The sequence below is a fragment of the Symphodus melops genome, assembly GCF_947650265.1.
Source record: "Symphodus melops genome assembly, chromosome: 15".
NCBI lineage: Eukaryota > Metazoa > Chordata > Actinopteri > Labriformes > Labridae > Symphodus > Symphodus melops.
The window spans coordinates 13,486,665-13,507,279 of NC_136705.1; the positions used below are offsets into that span (position 1 = coordinate 13,486,665).

At 39.3% G+C, this 20,615-nt stretch overlaps 2 protein-coding genes across 4 annotated transcripts in view; one reads left to right on the forward strand and one right to left on the reverse strand.

Annotated features, from left to right (window-relative positions):
* Window positions 1-908: 908 nt before the first annotated feature.
* Window positions 909-5,269, reverse strand: cnrip1b (cannabinoid receptor interacting protein 1b). The gene is made up of 3 exons (XM_079362595.1): window positions 4,748-5,269; window positions 3,519-3,663; window positions 909-1,288 (listed from the first exon to the last, which is right to left on the reverse strand). The coding sequence occupies exons 1-3, from the start codon at window positions 4,924-4,926 to the stop codon at window positions 1,124-1,126; spliced, it is 489 nt and encodes a 162-aa protein (XP_079218721.1). The 5' UTR covers window positions 4,927-5,269; the 3' UTR covers window positions 909-1,123.
* Window positions 5,270-7,041: 1,772 nt separating this feature from the next.
* kcnq5a (potassium voltage-gated channel, KQT-like subfamily, member 5a) overlaps window positions 7,042-20,615 on the forward strand; it is an 80,680-nt gene continuing 67,106 nt past the window's right edge. For all 3 annotated transcript variants that reach the window (XM_079362354.1, XM_079362355.1, XM_079362356.1), the window contains exon 1: window positions 7,042-8,367. In XM_079362354.1, coding sequence (XP_079218480.1) covers window positions 8,027-8,367 — 341 coding nt within the window. In that variant the 5' untranslated portion in view covers window positions 7,042-8,026. The remainder of the gene's footprint in view (window positions 8,368-20,615) is intronic.

The following is a 20,615-nucleotide window of genomic DNA, read 5'->3' on the forward strand; positions in this document are numbered from 1 at the left end:
TTCTGAACATTTCAAATCCAATATTTCCCTTTAGTACACACTAACATCAATGGGTTAGTCTTTGGAGGTAGAGAAAACAGACACTGTGTAAATAGGGACACTATGTCACCCAAATACAAAATTGATACTTCCCAAATGGCATGGTACTATACATAAATTGGTTCAACAGCGTAATACTCATCCACGTACAACTACACATAGTATAATTACGAAATTTACAGGTTCATTAATCCAGGAGCAGGCAGTGGCAGAGGTTTAGGCTTGACAACGGGATTATGGGTAATTTCATGGATTAGAGCTGCTGCAACAGATGAGTTGCACAACAGTGTCATAAAAAAACTGTTTACTGTATCACCTTTACAGTGATATAGATATGGTTCAGTAATGCCTTTTCATAAACAGCAGGCATACTTAACATTTAACAAATGAAACCAGGACTCATGACACTTCACTTTCCTTCCAATGGTTTACTGAGAGTTCCCTTGACTTCTGGAATATTTGGAAATGTTTGATGTCAGAAGAAATGTATTAACATTCAGATACTGCTTTAAAAGAAATGAACACATCTGTACGAGCACCATTTGTTAAATACACATTCACACTGAAGCTTACCACACAGGCAGATATGGACTCAAACACAAACAGCACATCACTTACACGCCAGTCTAAACACCACAGTCTTACCAGATGCCACAATTGAACTGTACCCACATACATTTCCCTTAAAATAAAATGACATGATTACTTTCAAAACTGGGTAAACTTTCAAATGTTCAACTATCATAAAATGTAACATATTGATTTTGTCAAATCAACAAAATTAAACAAAACCACAGTGAATCCACAGACAAGATTGGATAGATTCTGCCATATGATACTATTAGCAGTAAATCTGGTGCATTTTTAAAAAAAACGTACTGTGTGATTTAGTGAATGATGGAAAGAGTGGCATAATTTAAAAAAAAAAAGTTAAGTAACATTGTTTGACAGGAGAGGAGGAGGGAGGAGAGAACAGACATCATGTAACAACAGGAAATAAATAAAAAAAATCATTATGACACGTCTGTTTAGAATCCTTGAATGTTGTGTTATTGCAGAGCACACACTTAAAAATATTCCTCCATCAGACAAACATCTCCTTGTTGATCCACATGAGTGTGCGCGTGTCATTTGGTTTGCACTCGTACTCAATGCTGTTAAAGCTGTTTCCCCACTGGCAGTGGTCCCTCTTGTTGTAGTTGTAGTACTTCACCTGCCACACAGTTTCAAATGATCCTGCCTCTGTGAACTGGAGGAGACACAAAAAGTACATCAGTGTGTGTAAAACTATGTGAAGGTGAAACGAAGAGGAAGCAGATGGACACATGTTCACATCATCATGCAAATGCACATCATATCATCCCGGAGCGCCCCAGGGAGGGAAACGGACAGATGGGTTTGATGCAAAAGGGCACACACAATTATGTCAAACCAGATTAATATACAACATGAAGAAATTCACTTTTATCATACTTAAAGCAAGAAATGCAGATGTGCATTCGAAACAAAAGGAAAATAGTTATTTTACCATATAAGTTTGGGCAAAGAGACAAAGACAGTGATAGTTTGTGTTTCTTGGTTTCTTTTTCCGTGATGGTGTCACTGTTAGGTACCCTGTTTTATTTGATCAAACACCAAATGAATAAGAGCTAATGTAAACAGAACATAAGACTGTAATTATGTAACTATCTCTCTAAGAAAGAGCAATTCTTCTATGATTATAATCTCCTAGGATAGTTAATTCTATTTTTTCAGGTTTTGGACAGCTGTTACCATACAAGAATATATTTTGAAGACATGACTATGCTGTAGTTAAATCTGATCTAAATAATTAAATTACCGATTTTGCATTTGAACAGTCCAAACAATAGTTTTTCTGCCTGATGTGATTCATGTGAATTTTTCAAACTTCAAGACTGCGCCAAACCTATTCACACATATGGATATTTCTTAGTTAAAGGAAGAATGTGCAACACTTTACACATAAATACAGCAGAAAAATCAAATATATCCTATGTAAATGTCTGTCTGAATCATGACTGTCTATAATGAGTGAGAACCATGGGAGCCATGTTTACATGGTCCTGTGTATAAAGCTGTTTTGGTCAAGGACTAGCGAAAAGTGAAGTATAATAGTCTACTCTGCTTATTTGGATGTCACGGTCATTTTGTCTTGTGTCCTTCTTGTCTTGTATACTTCTACTATATACTGATCGATTTGTCTGTCTGTCTGTCTGTCTGTCTGTCTGTCTGTCTGTCTGTCTGTCTGTCTGTCTGTCTGTCAGGTGCAGTATGAAACTACGAGTTAACCAAAGTGTGCTAACTTTAGCCTGCTAACACAACAATGCAGATTGCAGCTTGAGCAAAGGACAATTTTGTCTCCTGTTCGCACTTAATGCTGCTTAATAATGGTGCGTAATAATGGTGTGTTCTAATTCACGACTCCTTCGTGCGAACGCAGGTGGAGAGCAGAGGCTTCATGCTGGTGATTAAGGGTGACATCTACTGGATCAAAAAGTCGCACATTCTTCTTTTAACGGAGCTTAGGTGTACCCATGGAAACCTGCAGCTTTCAAGATGCACTGAGGAGATACATCAATTGTGTAATCCCATCAACCATAATTTGATTGGTTTGACTGTGGAATTTGAGAGGGATTAAAAAAACATTATGATAGAAGGTTAGCAATGATCATGCATGTTATAGCAGGTATTTTCATTAAAATTTAGAATGGATTTTATTCTTTTATTTTTACTATATGTTGTCATGCCACATGTACAGAGGGTGTAGTCCTCATTGCAGCAGCCGTGGGTTTGAATCCCATTTCGGCCCTTTGCTGCATGTCATCCCCCACTCTCTCCTCTCTGCATTTCATGTCTCTCTTCAGTTGACCTATCCAATAAAGGCAAAAAGGCCCAAAAATAACTTTCAAGTAATCATGGTTTACAGATGTTTTATGCTAGAGTAACATATAGTAACTGTATAACTACAGACTTTCAAAATAAAGTCAAAGTGTCAGATCAAGGGAAAGATGAGTGGAGATAAAGGAAACACTATGACTTTCTAAGAGGTATTAAAACTAGAGGGGGATCCCGTCCAGCAGATCAAGTTCAACAACTGGTGAAAAGGTGCTTAATAAATGCCTGTTCAGATCCATGTTTCCCTCCTCTTAATTATTGGAAGGTCAATGCAATACGGTACATGAACAAAATCAGCTACGCCACTACAAACATCAAGCAATAGTGTAAGAATTATATCTTCCAATCCAAGCTAAGAACACAAGCAGAACAATAAATTGGTGAGAACAGAAAAAGAGAGGTAGTCCCTGTACTGCCAGCTGTCGCTTCTCAATAAGACAATGGGGCATCCAAAGAGACCTTTCTCTCATTCCAATCATTTTCTGCCTATAAATTTACATTTTAAACTTCTCCTGTCCATGTCTGCAGATTAGTGTCCTGCCCTGTGAACGGTGTATTCATACCTGTATGTCGATTTGAACTGGTTGCCTCTCTCCACTCTTTGTGTGTGCCACCCCTTCTGTGTCATACTGGCCCGTATAGACAACTGACTGAGGATCTTTGGACTTCTGCTCCAGAGGGAAGGTCACTCCACCCACACTCATGGCTCTAGAAAGGTATACAACAGATTCATTGATAAACACTAAAGGATTTTACAAATCCACAACATTTTCAAACGTCCAAAAACATGCATCCCACTGTAGAAAAATATGCTCATCCTCAGTGAAGCATTATGGGTCTACAGCTGAGTCAAATGACCATGCTCTCATTTCAATACAGTACCCCGTGAGTCATCACGTGTGACCTATTTTTAAACCAGAATGCTCATTCAGGATGTTTGACAGACTCATTCTTAAGTATATGCAAAACTAATCCTTATATGAAAGTATGCTTCAACATATATTACATGAGCATGAATTGTAGACAAATCACAAGAGGGCAGTGACACAAAAGCCAAGCGAGGAATCATAATCTGTAGAGGATTTGACAAGCAGCCAATTGGGGTTTACGCTGCCTTTAGGTGATGCTCGTAAAATCCTACTTTCATGCTCTACTTACAAAGTATGGCGACGATGGTTGTAAAAGAATTAGGCGTTTGAATGAGATTATGCCAAGACAAATGGAATAGACATTTAAAGTGACATTTTAACTTGATTACCTTCTGTCTGTATTTTGTCGTGTGTGCCAGATCCGTATTTTCCATATGATTTCCTAATGTCAATAAATGCAGCCCTAAAAAACAAGCTTCACAGTAAATCTGTCAAATTCGCATCTAGGCTTACATGTGGTGAATAATTAAACAACATTCACCTATTAACCGTAACCTTGTGTAATTACAAGAATCAATGCAAGAACAGTAGAAATAGCCTACATCGTACAGAGAGGGCAATGGTTCCTGTTTGCTATTAGGCTTCAGCCCCGTTAAGAAAACAGGCTATAGGCTATTCTATCAACTCAATGCAATCATTTTCAATCAAATTAAATAACAAACGGAGTCGGAAGAGTAGTCTATTTGCCTCCCATAGTCAAAGCAACATTTAACATTTTTGGGGAAACGTTGAAATGAATGAAGGGGTCTGTGCCATTTCTTCAGAATAAAATTGAACTGAATCAAACAGGCTGGCAATTTTGCGTAATGTCTCGGTTAGGATACTCCATGATGGCTGCGACAATAATGAAAGGGGTTACCTACGTGGCCTCCACCGCTCCTGGTTTAACAACCACCTCAATTCTGTACTTAGACCCTGTCAGCAGCTTGATGGTCCGGGTCTGTCCAAACCTGGCCCCGTCTGACTTGAAGTACACCGCAGTGTCGTTGGGAAGCATCTTCAAAGAAATCCCAATTTTGATCAATTGAGGGACGTTGGCCATGGTTCCATATAGCGTATATCTAACCAGGATCAGTAGGATTGGTGTGTGGGTGATGGGTCTCAGATGTCTAACAGTTAAGACAGACGGAGAAATGCCGTGCGTTCAAGCCCATAACTGAGCGCTCAGCACAGGGAACTGCGCCGCGCTGCGCTCTGTAATCCCGTCCAACCTACGAGCCTAATCCCAACCAATGCTCACTCTTGGGCTCTCCGTGAAAATCTGTTATTCCCTCACACCAATCTCTGTCCAGCTCACCCCACCCAACCCCACGCTTGCTCTCTTAATGTGTGCTTCTTTTACTGAGCTACACTGGTTGCTTTTTCTGCTCATGTTTTCGCTGTCCACGGTGCTTAAATTCTGCCATTTAAGACTGTGCATTATTTAATTGATCCTACAAGGCCCAGGCCATATGCAGCAACACATGTTGGGATCGTAGTAAGGTCATGACATGAGTAAAACTGCACATTTAACAATAACAGACAGTAGGATAGAAAAATAGATATAAACTATATCATTACTCTTAAAAACGAAACATTGCAGAATGTCCCTTAAAAGTACAAGGACCTCTTTTGATGGGAAAGTAATATTTTGTTCTTCGGTGATATATGGATAAATGCGTTACACACGTTCAATATCATGGGACAAGGCTTCCAAAACTTTGCCATGCCAAGGGACCCCCATAGGCTATAGCATTATAAAATCATTTTTTCTACATTTCTTAAATTCCCTCTATATTGAGCTGACTAGTATCGAAAATTGAACATAACGTTTCTCAACCCTTTTCATTGTTTTGTTTTGTTTTAAATAAAATTTCAGATTTTCAGATCAGCACAGGTGCTCTATTTAGACACGCCTCCTTCACCCATCGCTCCTCCCTCCCCTCCTGTCACCTTACTTGCCCTTCCCCTCCCTTCCTGCCCTGGCTTCTTTAAGGCACTGACAGCAGCATGCTTGTTCTACGGCTACATTCATTTATTTATTGACTGTTGTCAGTGAAGACAAAAATAATGTTAACATTTACGGCAGTAAATATCTTAAAGCAAGACCACATGGTATTGATTTACACTTTCGGCTAAATTTAGGCAAGAAAGGAATGAACAAAGTCACACCAGTCAGTTTAGGTATAGAAAATAAGGAAAGCAGTGGAAATGTGTTGAGGAGGGCAACATTTGTAACATATTTTGCTTCTTTATATTTAAAAATTAAAAAAATTAAAGACAAAGTAAATGTAAATTTACATTGTTTTTATAAATATTAGTTTGACTTGAGGTCCGTCCAGATTTTCAATATGAATTTACTTTTAAGTTGCAGATCAATTGAGAATTAACACATGTTAATGAATAGTCAGGTTCTTTGCATTTACATGTATAGTTTACCTTGAGCAAAGAAATTCAACATTAAAAGATCATTTTAGTATCCATTCAGTGAATATTGTAATGGTCCTAAAACAATACATAAATGTTGTATTTACCAATGAAACCTCAAGAATTTCAGACATTGGTCTATAAGGGAGGTAAAAACAATCAACATTGCAAAGAACTTTATGATGACTCACACTGCACGATCCAGTCATTTTGTATCAACGTTTACCCACTAGAGGTCAGGATTGACTCACAATCGTCAATCATCCAATCCACTTTGTGGTTACAAAAACATCACAAAGGCAGTGATGCACGCGAAAGCACCACATTGCTTCTAACACCAGCACGATCTCTGAATGCGTGACATCAAAGTGGAAATCAAAAATGAAGTCTGAAAATACAAAACTTACAATGTAATCTTGCATTTCCAGAAAGCAGAGACAGGAATAAGAAACAATAATAATTATATAATGACTCATTTCTTCGGTTGATTCATTGAAAGGACCAAAGTGTGCTTAAGATTTTAGTCACAGGGGAATGTAACTACACTGGCGCAATATGATAAAAACAAAACAAAAAAAACCCCCAAATCAACCGAAGGAATTGAACAAGGGCACATTATGAATAAACTTTCTAAAAACATTTTTCTTTCATGAAAACGTTTATCTTCCAACTTAAAAACCAATTGGCTTGGTATTTTGTATAAACTTTTAAGAGCCTTAAAAAAAAAACCCACATGTCACGGGTCACACGATCGGTCAGTAGGAAGAGCGTGACGCAGCTGTTATCAATTCAATCTCCACGCGTGCTCGGATCCGTCCGTAGCTTGAAACCATGTGAATCACCATCAAAATATCTACACTGAAGAGTAATTCTAAAAGTATGAAGTGTCACGGAGTGTTTTTCAGTCTGTAATCAATCAGGAGATAAATATGGTCACGCAAATCATAATCATTCTGTACGAAATCCATTTAACGCTAGCTACTTCATGTCAAATATACATGAACTCTCAGTTTGTGCACAGAAATGAAAAGTTAGGACTTATTCTCTTTAAAGGTGTTTCGACTTAGAGTAGAAAGCGTTACATGATTATACAACAAGTTTCGGACTGTAAATGTATGAGTATAAAATCAAAAAAGTCTCAGCAGTTGCTTTTGGGCATTGGGAAATGTCTTTGCCTGCTTCTTCTGTTCTGTGATGTTTTCTTTGACATGTCTTCTGTGACTATTCTCGAGGGAAATTGGAAATCTTAGAAACAGCGAAAGCTGTCAAAAATATCCTATAACGCAGTGGTTGTGATCAGGTTGAACGTGCGTCCTTCTACATCTGGTGCGTAAAAGTCAACCATGCTTTTGTGGCATCACTAGAAAGCTGTAGACATTGTGTCGGAAAAAAAGTGAGACGGCAAGCCAGAGTGAGTAAGGAAAGAAAGAAAGAGAATGTGGGAGGGTGGGAGAGCCCTCCCCCCGTCAAATGTCTCGGTGGGATCCTCTCCTTCATAACCCAACTCGTCTTAAGTCTCGCGCAGATGGCCAAAGTGTCCAAACCGGGCGATGAATGTGCTCTAACAGCCGCAGGATGACAAGATGATAGCAGACTAGATTTTTTAAATAATTGACCTGCATATGTTTTTATATAAATAAATTCAAAGTCAGAGTAGCCAAACATTCTGAGGCCAAACGGCACTTGGCTACATGTGAATTTCTGTCGGTCTCCCTGCGCAATGAGCTGATGATGCCATGCCTCGAAGTCACACCGGCGAGGAGAGCGGCAGCTCCGGTCTCTGGATGAAGACCTCAACAGGACGCCGGGGTCAGGACTACGCGCTGAAAGATGTGGAGTCTGGGCGGAAGACGATGAACAACACGGTACGACCCGGGGACGGTCTCCTGTCTCCCGCTTTGGCAGGTGCGGTGGGAGCGGACAGGAAGCAGGGCGCCCGGCTCAGCCTGCTGGGAAAACCGCTGACCTACAGCGCGCAGAGTGGCCGCAGGAACGCACGCTACCGGCGATTCCAGAATTACCTCTACAACGTGCTGGAGAGACCGAGGGAATGGGCTTTCATCTACCATGCCTTTGTGTAAGTACTGAAAAGTTTTTATTATCTTTCTGATCAATATCTGTTCTTTTCTTCTTCTTCTTTTAAAAAAAAATAAACTTTAAAGTTTGCATTTAAGGTACTTAGATAAAGTATAAACGCAACTGTTGCATAATTGATGAGCAAGTATGTAAAGAAAAGGCACTGTTGAAAATACAGCATATTTTGTTTGGTTTTGCTGTTTGTGTCCCTGATAAATACCAGCTGGTATACCGTAAATTCCGTACTATTGAGCGCACCTGGATATAAGCCGCACCGGCTAAAAATAAGTAAATAAATGTATTTGTACATATATAAGCCGCACTTGATTATAAGCCGCAGGTGTCCACGCTATAACAAGAGGTATTTACACAGACGTAGGCTACCGGTAACATCCGCAAATACTGTAGCGTCCGTACGGACGTTAAAGGAGCGTTCAAATATTAATAACTTTTAATAACCCGATCACTGTCGGCCGTGACCACGCCGTTTACAGCAGAGAGCAACACATAACTTGCCGTAACAATCCAACTCTCTCCCCCAGCGTTCTCTCATACAGCCACTCAACACCATAGACTGTAAACACGTTCGCGCTGGTGCATTCACTGACTCTCCACATAATCGGAATTATGAACACATTATCAACTACTGACTTTACAACATGAACTGTTACAATACGAAGCCTAGCCGACGGTGTCTGTAACACGGCTGATGAAAAAGATGACCATAATATATTTCACAAGAAAAAGTCCATCCATTCACTGCCTCAGAATGACTTCATTACTCACTTCCTCAGTCTCTGTTGTCGCTGTCAGTGTCATCTTAACGTGCAGCAGCTCTGTTAGCTTCTTTGACAGCCAGGTCGATCGCCTTTAACTTGAAAGCTACATCATATGCATTTCTCCGTGTGTTTTCCATCATGAGGGTGCGTGCATGAAGCGCAAAATGACTGATATTAAGATCCGACGTGACGAAGTCAAATGTTTTTGCGGCAGAAGCTCATTGTCCCCCATAAAAAATCCATGCATTAGCCGCACCGGAGTAGAAGCCGCAGTGCTCGAAGTGTGAGAAAAAAGTAGCGGCTTATAGTCCGGAATTTACGGTACATATTTCTAGACTTTGTGCTCGAGAAGACCTTAATGTTTCAAGAATCCCTCCATCCCTCACGCAGGCCTAATCACTCCCATTGACAGAAATGCACTTAATGCATTTACAGAAATTAAAAACGCACTTGCATATCAGTGTACTTTACTAATCCATGATGGTGAAGTTGTCATGTCTTGGACCTAATTCCCCTCACTCTTTGAATGATGCATTGCTTCACCACTGTATGTTAGTACACAAATGTGTGAGGTGTATGTGCTGGTATGTTAATGTATATTTTTAAATGTGCACGTGCAAAACTCCTTGTGAAATCAGAAAATAGAGTGAATAGATAAGACACACAGATTTACCATATTTGACCAAATTGCTCTTTTTCCTGTTACACTGGAAGACCCAACAGATTTGAGCTCTTTGAGAATTCTCTTAGCTGAAAGTCTGGTTGTAATATACTCTTGTGCTCTATTTTGAGTCTGTCACTGGCCTGGACGGAGAGGCTCTTGGAAAAGTCCTGATGGGACACTTTTAAAGCCGACATCTTTCAGTGCTTCAATTCAAAACAGCCTTCCGCAGACCACAGTTTGGTTTTTCTGGTGTTAAATTGCTCTGTCATGGCAAAAAATTTTGGATTTCCATTCTTCTTTGGAGAAAACACGAGCTCCACTTTCCGATTTCCTCATGCACTTTCAATTAACCAATTTGGAGATTGTTGTTGACATTCAGGCTGAGCTTTTCTGGCTTTTGTCTGCTTAAACTCATAGATGAGTTGTTTTGTTTGCTTTTCCTGTTTCTGTGCAGAGGATGCTTGTGTACATCACACAAACATACTGTAAAAAGATGGTTTGAGTTGTATCTTATAGGTGATAAGATGCAAGATAAAATGAGTGTATAGAAACTGAAAGTGTCTCATGGTTTTTACAAACTGCTGTGCTTAGATGTAAATTAATGGACTTCATTACAAGAGATTCTCTTTACTGGGAATGTGGACATGACACAAATGCTCCTGTAACCTTCTTTTTAGTTTTTTAACTGCTCCACAATGTAAAACATAATTTCCTGTTTTGCTGAGGATTTCAAATGAAAAAGCACGTTGATTGTTCAGAGTAAAATTGCACACATCCTATTTATTTCATATTCTTCAGATATAATTGTACGCATTCACTATACAGTGCTGCTTAGGTTTAATTTATGTAAACATATCTATCTCACACACATACACCAGCACGCCCACACTGCAGCATGGTCTGAGTGATGAAACACCCCATCCCTTCCCACTCCAATGCTCCTGCTGGAATCAGGAGCGCTGTGAGAAGGAGGAAGTGGAGCTGTCAGAGGAGGGGCTGTGAAGCCGGATGTTGACGTTTTATTTGCTCTGGCGGGACAGCTGAGGTCGCAGGGGTTAAGTTGTTACATCTGCTCACAACCAAAGTCTAAAACCAACTATTAAGTGAGATCAAGAAACTACTGAGAGCTTACGAATATAGTCTCACTGTAATGGGATATTGACAGAAATCAAAAGTCTGTTTTATTGTCATTTGATACAGGAATAGAATTTTTTTAGGATTTGGACAGAATTCATCAGTGTGTATGTTTGTACTGCTGTGTTTAAGGACAGCTTGACTTGAATCGAGCTGTGTTCCTACTTTAAAAGTTGCTTTGACATCCCTCTAAGAGGCAGCAAGTGATAACTGTGACAGTGACTTGATTGCCAAATAACAACTTGATAAAAGCAGTTGGGAAAAAATGGAGACTCTTTCGAATTGTTTCAGTCACTGAGAATGTCCGGTATCCTGATGAGGACATGAGGATTATTGAGGTTTTTTTTTTATGTGAGCACTGATTGTGTCTCTGATCACAACTGTGTTTGCATACTTTTCAGTGATTTTGTGTTTTTACTCATATTCTAGGAAACTTCACATTTTTATGTGTGCCTAAAAGTCTTCAGAATGTATTTTTTATGCCAAAAGCATTTAGTGAAAGGTCTATTTTAGTGTCAAGCCTGTTTTGTTTCCAAGTACACGAGTGTTCATGTTAATTTCTAGTTCTTGAAGGATAGCTGTATTTATTTTAACACAAACTCAAAAGCTGTTGTTTTGGTAGAATAACTCATTTTACCAAGATTCTTTTGTGCTGAATCGTGTCACTGAAAGCTTTATTTTTGAAAATCCGAACAGAAGAGTACATTTGTTTGAATTTCATTTGAGTGCTTTTTATCTACTGCTGGCAAAGAAAAGTTACTGAAAATCAACCATAGTTTAAGAGCCTGTACACAATAACTAACTAATTGAACTGTTTTGTATTTGTTCTCTATTTTGTGTCTCCATTTTTACCAACATCAGCTCGAGTATGTTCCTTCTTTGATCCTCATCCATGCTGCCTGTGAGTTTTCACTTGTCTTTTGGGGAGTTTGCAGAAGTCGTTATCTTGTTGCCATCGCGCCAAGAAACCTTTGAAACCTCTGCAGCTTGTGTATGAAACTTGAGTCCATCACCTGATAAGTTTTAGCAGAGGTCAAAAAATAAATGTGTGAACTTTGAAGTTAATTATTTTATTGGCATATAATCACTCACATATCTGATGCAATTAGTTTAAACCAGAACACAGTTTTTCAAATCTAATATCAAAGACAGTGAAGCAGACTGTCAGGGAAATTGTCCCTTTAGGTGTGTGTTTAAAAGATTCCCTGCCTGGGAGATTCACATATTCTCATATCTTGATAAACCTTACATTCAAAGGGTTTCATGATAGTTGGGGAAAATGGGGAATAGGGAAAATCCTGTGAAGGCTCACATAAGTTGAAACAATTTTTGTCTGCATGGTCAAACATTGTAATTTAGTTAAAGGCAGGGTTGGTAATTTTCTACAGCTACAATTCAGATTTTGGTTGCAGTTGTCTTTAGGTCCTAACAGAAGTTAATAGACGTTGTAAGCCCATAACAACATCCACCAATGTCTGCCACGAGGTGCCAATTTAATGAACCAATCATATCTCCCTGCTCATTCTCTACCCCATGCATGCTTGAGCTCACACTCAAAGCATGAGCTGAGGCCCGCTTCTGGACCAATGGTGCTTGTGCATGTAAGTGAGGGGCGTGGCTTATGAGGGAGCACAGAGGGGAGGCTACTTTCAAAATCATGCTAGTTTTTTGAAAATGACCAACACTGCCTTTAGCTCAAATCCATTTTTTTCCTCAGTTGTAATATCATGAACACATTTGAAAGGAAGACTGTCGAACCTGTGAAATTGGATCATAAGAGTTGCAGCAACACACACTGCACAATTGTAGCTGCATAAACACGGTATCATGGCTGCAAACACCTGCTACACACAAACACATCCCACATTGGTAAGAGATGAACTAACACAAGAAAGTACATGATTTATAAAAGAAATGTTTCCTTTGATCATTTAATTAGCAAGCTGTTATGGTGGAACAGATGCTGCTTTGTTTTTGGATCCATGCGGCGCAAACGTGTCAGAAAAGAGCTTTGTTGTTAGCTTGTTTGTGTGTGTGTTCTGTGTGTGTAAATAGTTGATCAGTAAGCTTGCCGATGATGACTCTTTATAACGTCCATAGGAATCCCTGATGGGCTGCATTCTGAATCAAGGCATTGATAAGCATCTGGGCTCACTTCCTGCTAAATAGTGCTCTGAAACACTGCTGGTATCCAATCTCCTAATGAGGTGGCGTGTGTTGGACTAATCACATTTTCTTAAATGGGTTCCAGCTACAGTTTGCATTATGTGCTTTACTCAGAAGATTATTTCTGTGTGTGTGTTTTGTTTTCTGTACAAGTCTATAGATGATCAACACATTTAATCATGCATTGTCTTTTTGTTTTGTGAAGTCAAAGTGTGTCTTTAGCCGACAGTTCCTTGTGACCGGGACTTAAATGTGGCAATGTGTCTGCTCTTGATATGGGTGAATGAGCTACACGAACGTTGGTGTGTAAAGACACATTGATTCAGTCACACAGTTTGAATGCATCAGCGATCAATCCCAGTCCTGGTCCATTCATTAGCCCAGTGTGATGATGATCTGCCCGTGAGTCGGATACACACCTCATTCGAATAAACAGCTTCAGTTACCTGTTCCCTGACGCACCTGTTGCCATGCATACCTCCGAGGACAGAAAGTGGGATGAATAGTCGAACAAATTGTCAGACTGTATACTAGACAGTGCAGTTCTCAGTATTCTGTGATCACCATGTTTTCTTTTAAACATGTAGGCATCTTTCTCTAACCATAGCATAAACACATTGTGATTATTTTGTGGGGTTAAATTGTAGATTTGTAACTAAAAGGTATAGCACGAGTGTTGTGGCTTTGTTGATATGCGTTTGTTTGGTTCACAAAGTGTTCAACTAGATTACATCAATGGTGTTTGTGAAGATGTCTCAAGACTCCTGCAACTTTAACTATACTCACACAGCTTCTGAAACCTGGAAACACATGACAAAGCTTTGACCCATAGGTGATTTAAAGGCAGGTGCATTGATCCGAATAAAGCTAAACGCCAGACCTGAAGAACATCAAAGGCAGACTGAAGAGACTGCACTTTGTTTCCTGAGAACATGGTGACATTTGAGACATCTGAACACATAAAAGAGTGTCTGTGTTTAGGCTGAGAGTTACTGCAGGTAAGGAGGAGGATGTTGGCTAGCACCTAATGGAAAATGCTAAAGAGCCATTAGACGAAGATGAATAGAAAGAGGGATGTGTGTGTGTGTATCTGTGTATAAATACTGTCATGATGTGTTCCGGCGTTTGCATGAATAGGTCAGGACTTTGTAACCTATTAAAGGTAGTGTGTGTGTGCGTGTGTGTTATTTTACGTCTCTAATGGAGTGTGTAAGAAAGTTGCATCGCGTGGATTTATGTGTCAATGTTACTTTTATTTGAAAAGAAAAAAGAAAAGACAGAAGGATGGATGGAGAGTGAACAAGTAAAGATAACAGTGTTTTTAAAGTAAAAGTTGAAGATAAGAACAGAGTTTTAATTTCATGTGCAACAATATTTCTGGAGGTCAGTTTACTCCAGAAATAGTTGCTAAACTTGCAATAACAGAGAGGACATAGATAAGCAAGAACAATGTTGTTACACTTTTCATATCGAACATTTTGTACTTAAACGAAAGCCACTTGGGGAGTTCGACCCTGAAGCATGCAGGTGTCGAACGACTTAGCCCAACACTAAAACACGTCAAGGGTCAGCTATATTTTAGGAGGAGGGTATTTAGTTTGTCATTCCGATTTAAAAAAAAAATATTAAAAAAAAAAACATGAATTGCTTCACTTCTATTTCAGGATACATCACAACTTTAATTCTCTGCTTGGACATGCAGTACAGCAAGCACACTATATGTGTCATTAGTTCTAATCCTCTGTTTCTCAGTTCTTTTCACACACTCACAGTATCCCTACACACCCACACATATTAACACGAGTACACACTTTATTATTTTTTATCATTATTACTTCACATAAATACATGCAGCAGACAGAAAACGGTTGGAAGTAATAAAATAACCAATAATGCATTATTGAAGAATATGGTTGCTCTATATTGGATTTACTTTCCTTAGCAATTTGTCCGTGGAAGATTTATTTATTTATTTATTTTTTACTGTTAACTTGTTAATGAGTTAATTGAAATTTGGAATCATACCAATTTCCTTTTCCAATTTATTGTCACATTAACATAATTTAAAAAAAAAGTGCATTTTGAAATGTTGGATATAAAGCCTGGCTTACCCCCAACCCCTTGAGCTTCTTTCCTAATAATAAGTTAAGCTAATAGCCTTGGTCTTTGATTTCTCCTCTTAACTCCATGTCGACAAATGTCAGCGTGGTATCACTTTTCCAATCTTTCCTGTCAAAAACACTAAAACTTCTATATTTCCAGCCAGTGTACTCGCAATGAAATGTGAGTAAAAACAGAGCGCTATATGGACATTACCACAGTATTCATGCATAAATAGATACTTCACCCATTTACATGAAGCTGTGTATCATTAGAAACATGGTAGTAGTATTGAATGGTTGTGAATCCAGCCCTCATTTTGCCCTGAGACGAGAAAAATATGTTTTTCTTTGCCTGGAAGTTTTCTTCATGTGATGCAATATGACGCTTTTTGCATCACATGAAGAAAACTGAAGTATCCCTTTTAAATTAACTTCTTAAGCGCATGTCAGTTACCTCAAAGAGATGTGTGTGTGTGTGTGTGTGTGTGTGTGTGTGTGGGCACAGGGAAAAGCATACACATCAATACACCTATTACTACTACAAACACATTTCTCTATGTCAGTCTATTCTCCAAGGCCCCCTGAGAAATCCTTCGATATTCAAGTATAGCAGGACTTATGAGATGTATACAGCAGCATTGCTTAACCACCTGGGGTGAGGATGTAAATATTTCAGCAGGTTTCATGTGCGAGTGTGTGTGACAGAGAGAGAGAGAGAGAGAGAGATGAGAACGGTTTGTCTGCTCTGTGCACTCTTTATCAACACACGCACACACAGACCAATGTATTACCCAGCTCAGTCCGGCACATATTGTGAATAATTAATCTTGGTTAGTCATTCACATTTCTCTCAGGTGGCACATTGGTTCGGTCAGAGCAGAACCCGCTCACCCACACACTGGCAAAGTTTCTCAGACACATTAATGTATGAACAGGTGTTTTTCTCTGTTAGGCATGTTTTTCTTTGTGGAGGGATTTGGGGAACCTCATTTGTCATGCCAGTAGAATAATTAGTATTGGGAGCTGCAGGACATAGCAGCTCCCATAGGAACCGAGAGGGAACGGCACAGAGGGGTGGCTGAAAAAAGGGAGGTGAGGAGAGTGAAATGAAGTTACTGAGACTCAGCGCTGTAAGACAGCTGGTGGTCAGTTGTAGTTCTGCGCGATGTATGGTCAAAAAGGAAAATTGTGATGTTCACATGGCACATCGCAGGATGTGTCATATTACCTGAAAAGTGTCTTGCTGTTTCTCTTTTGTTCCCATATTCTCAAAGTGCCACCCCCAGAACGCCACAGGGGACCCAGTCGAAAGATCCATGGATGAGTCCTCCTCTCCAGTACCCTGGAATAGACTTTCCCTGGGGAGCTGAGGAGTTTGATTTCCCGATCATTGGATCAAACCCTCCGATCCCCCTTCTTGAAAAATGGGACCACCACCCCGGTCTACCAGTCCAGAAGCACTGTCCCCTAATTCAACATGTCGCCATATCAGGCGACCTCGCAGTCCTTGTTGTTGTTTTTTTCTTCATCTGGGTTTTTAAATTGCTTTTGGTCTGACCCGTCACCTAGGACCCGTTTGACTTGGCAGACCCTAATAGGGGCATAATGCCCCTGACAACATACTGTAGCTCCTAGGATTATTCAGGTTGTCAAACTCCCCCACCATAATAAGGTAGCAATAATTTTTATCATATCAGGAAATGGAGAAATTTAAAACAAACATATTTGCCCCCTGCTCCCCTTTGAACAGCCCCTGCACATTACAGACTAAAAACTAAAATCCATCAGAGAATAATGAATTATTATTACACAGAACAAGTTCTCTCTCTTGATTTATCTTTGACATCATTAGACACTTACATAATCTGCCTTCTGATTATTAGGTGTGTGTGTATCTCTGACTGCTCCTGCAGTGTTTCTAACACAGTCCTGTTTCACAAAGTGAGTGGAGACGTTCAAAGACTGAGACTACAGTGACTCTAAGAGGACATTGCTCTCGTCATATCAGCTCCAGACACAATGAGAGTGTCTGAAATTGTATTTTTATAACCCATTATGTGAGAAACATTGTTTATCAAATATTATGCGCCTCCAAGTGAATGTAAACTGTGGAAAGACCAATATCAGCTGGGGTAAATTGCATGAGTAATTGCATTGGGCAGCACTGTTCATTTTTCATGCAGGCCTATACCTTTTGAACACAGAGAGCGACATTTTGACACAAATAGATTGTAATTTCACAGCAGGAAGCAAGCCATTTCAATATTTGCGTCATGAAATCAGAGAAATCTATGAAGCAAAGCTCTCCTTTAAAATGCCTGAGGTATAAAAATAGACAAATATAATGGGGCTTTTATGCAAATTACAACACTTTCGCATTACTATCTCACCTACCTGAGACAGCACAGCGGAAGGAAGAAAGGAAGGGAGATTGAGGGCTGAGATTAAAGGATCCATGAAACAGGATGAGGGTAAAATTAGAACAAGCTAAAGTCAACAAACTGTATTCCATAATTTCCACTTCATTTCCTCTGTCTGTCTGGCTAATATGGAACTAATGTGTGAAGACGTTTGATTGGCTCTGCTTATAGTTAGAATTAAAAACAAATCTTGTGGTAGAGGTACAAACAGCAGGAGCTTCCCTCTGATGACATATATCTGACAACATCATACAGCTTTTCTCAGTCAGTCTTGCTTTACAAAACATGTTTAGTTTGATCTTTTTGACACACGAAAAAAAACCCAACAACATTAAAAGCAGTGAGAACATAAAACAGAGTCCACAACACTTCAGATCAGATTCAGGTCTTCAGATGGATTTATACATTAAAATCTGTCTCCCTGTGTAAATGTTGTAAATTGAAGTGCCTTTGCTGCCCTTTTAAAGGAGGAATGGGCAACTTAATCCAGTAGATGTTGCCCTTGAGCACCATCATGAAAGTGAAACCATACTGAAGTCTCCACTCTCTCTTAGCAGCAAGTGTGAAGTGTGGACAACCCGATAGAGAAGAACAGAAATCCTACCTAATTATCATCCCATATGCTCTGAGATTACACTTGTTATAAATTGGTGCTATCCAAATAATGATTGATTGATTAGTCTTAGCGCTGTTTGTTGCTTCACATTGCATATAAAGTAATATGGAACGACCAAGACCTAGAAACGCACATGTGACATTTGAATAAGCAGTAAGTATGTCATTCTTTTGTAGCCCTTGACTAAAACAGCTTTTTTACACAAGGCGAGGAGTCAGCCGTCCCATCTATGTAAACATGATGCAAACACGGCTCCAACAACAATAGAGCCGGCAGGACTTGTGCTTCACACTCAATGGAGACAGTCATGACTCAGATTGACATTTACAGAGGATATGCTTTATTTATGTGTAAAACATTGCACATTCTTCCTTTAAGTGTGACTCTTTTGTGGCTGGGGCTGCTTCTTTTAGTTTTTTTTTTTTTAAGGTTTCTTTTGGGCATCTTTCAAGCCTTTATTGTAGAGGAGGACAGTGGATAGGGTAGGAAATCAAGGAGAGAGAGTGGGGACAGACATGCGAGAAAGACGCGAACCCGGGCCGCCCGCGCAAGGACTATAGCCTCAATACATGGGACTGCCACTGTGCCACTGGCGACCCCCTTCTTTTAGTTGGTTTAATGAAATAAATAACATTTAATAAAATAAACTTGTTTAATAAAGCCAACTGAACCAAGCTATATTTTTACGTTTCATTAAATATGTTAAGAGCCATTGTTTTTTCCCTGGGTGTTGCTTTCCAACATCACTTTGTCTTTGTTTGCACAGAGGGAACTATTTACTATACTTTGCAATGACATCTCCTTTGTTCCTTTCACTTCTTGATTACATTTGAGAGACTGATGCCACACTGCAGCATTCTCACATGGACCATAAATGGCTCCAAAACAGCTCAAAATAACAGTGTCACATGTTGACTTGTGCCTGCTTTCAGAGGGGGAAACATTTAGTTTTACTGTACAAAAAACACTAAATGCTTATGCTTATGTGTCTGAGTTAATTTACACTAAACTGCCGTTTCTGCCTCTCTCAGCTCCTTTGAGATAGATAAAGATGAATGTTGACACTCATTAGAGCCCTTGTTCTTCAAGATTGTACTGATTTTCACATGTTCATTTTGATGTCCACAATCCATTTAAAAATCAATATCACTTCGCACACTCGCCTTTAATTGATTAATTTATGTACAGATCTGGAGCTTTGATGCTATTACATTCTGGCTGCTAAAGGTTAGCAGGGCACTTATCGGCGAGTGACCATAATAAATTCCTGAGCATTTGTCGAACTTATAGACGTCATGATAAAGAGTGATTTAAGCAATGATGGTGTCAGTCTGATGGTATTTTTTTTTTAAATGAATGAATATATGGTTTGTTGCCCTGAGTATAATTTTTCATGTAACAGAAGGGAGAGGCTCTGCCTGAATCGCTCACATGTTACTTACATTGGCATAATTAACAAGAACATGTTATTTTAGGCAAAAGACAACAGGAATATTCAAACTGTAGAGCGTTAAATAAGTAAATTAGGAAAAAAATGAGACAAGAATTGTTTGCAGTGCAGTGTTTAGCTTTATCAGCATACTGATTCCTCAAAGTCATCTGTAGCTTTATCAATGCCTAAGCTATGTTCAAACACAAAAAGATTTCCAAGCCCTTAGTTGTAAAAATGTGTAGTTTTAGTGCCTTTCATCACAAGTTGAAGAACATTTCGTTCCCTGAAGTTAGGGTGAAAAATACTGTTATGAAATTTGTGATATTGCATTGTGTTTTAAATAAGTTGAAAATTGGTGTCATAAAATATATTTCTGAGCAATACTTTTAGTGCTTGATTCAAAAATGAACACCCCTGTTCTTTTCCTTTATTGTGGTGGACTGTGTAATTCCCCTTGACATAACCACCTTATATGTGTTATACTTTTTAACCTTGAGAAATCAAGAGGTGCAGATAAACATTTGTAGAGGACTTCAGTCGGAGGAAATCAAATCTTCATTTGCTGTTACAGTTGATTTATGTCACCAGTAGAGGTTGATTAAGGTCATAGGTAGACCCGTTCCCTGTCATGTGACTTCAGGTGGATTCTAATTGAAGTTTTTATTATGAAAAGGGCATGATGCTGTATGGAGGGACAAGCTCAAAAGCTGAACGATTATGAAACAAACTGTAACAGTAAGTGTGCGTGTGTGAAAACTCTGCATAAGCCCACAAAAAGATGTTTGCAAATACAGTACATGTGTATGTTGCCCCTAGTAACTGGAGGTCTGACTAGTAGGTTTGACAGGAAGTGACTCTCTTCATGCAAAATGCCTCTGGTCTAAGTGTATGTGGTGATCGTTTGTGTCTGCAAGAGGAGAGGAGAGAGACTGTCCC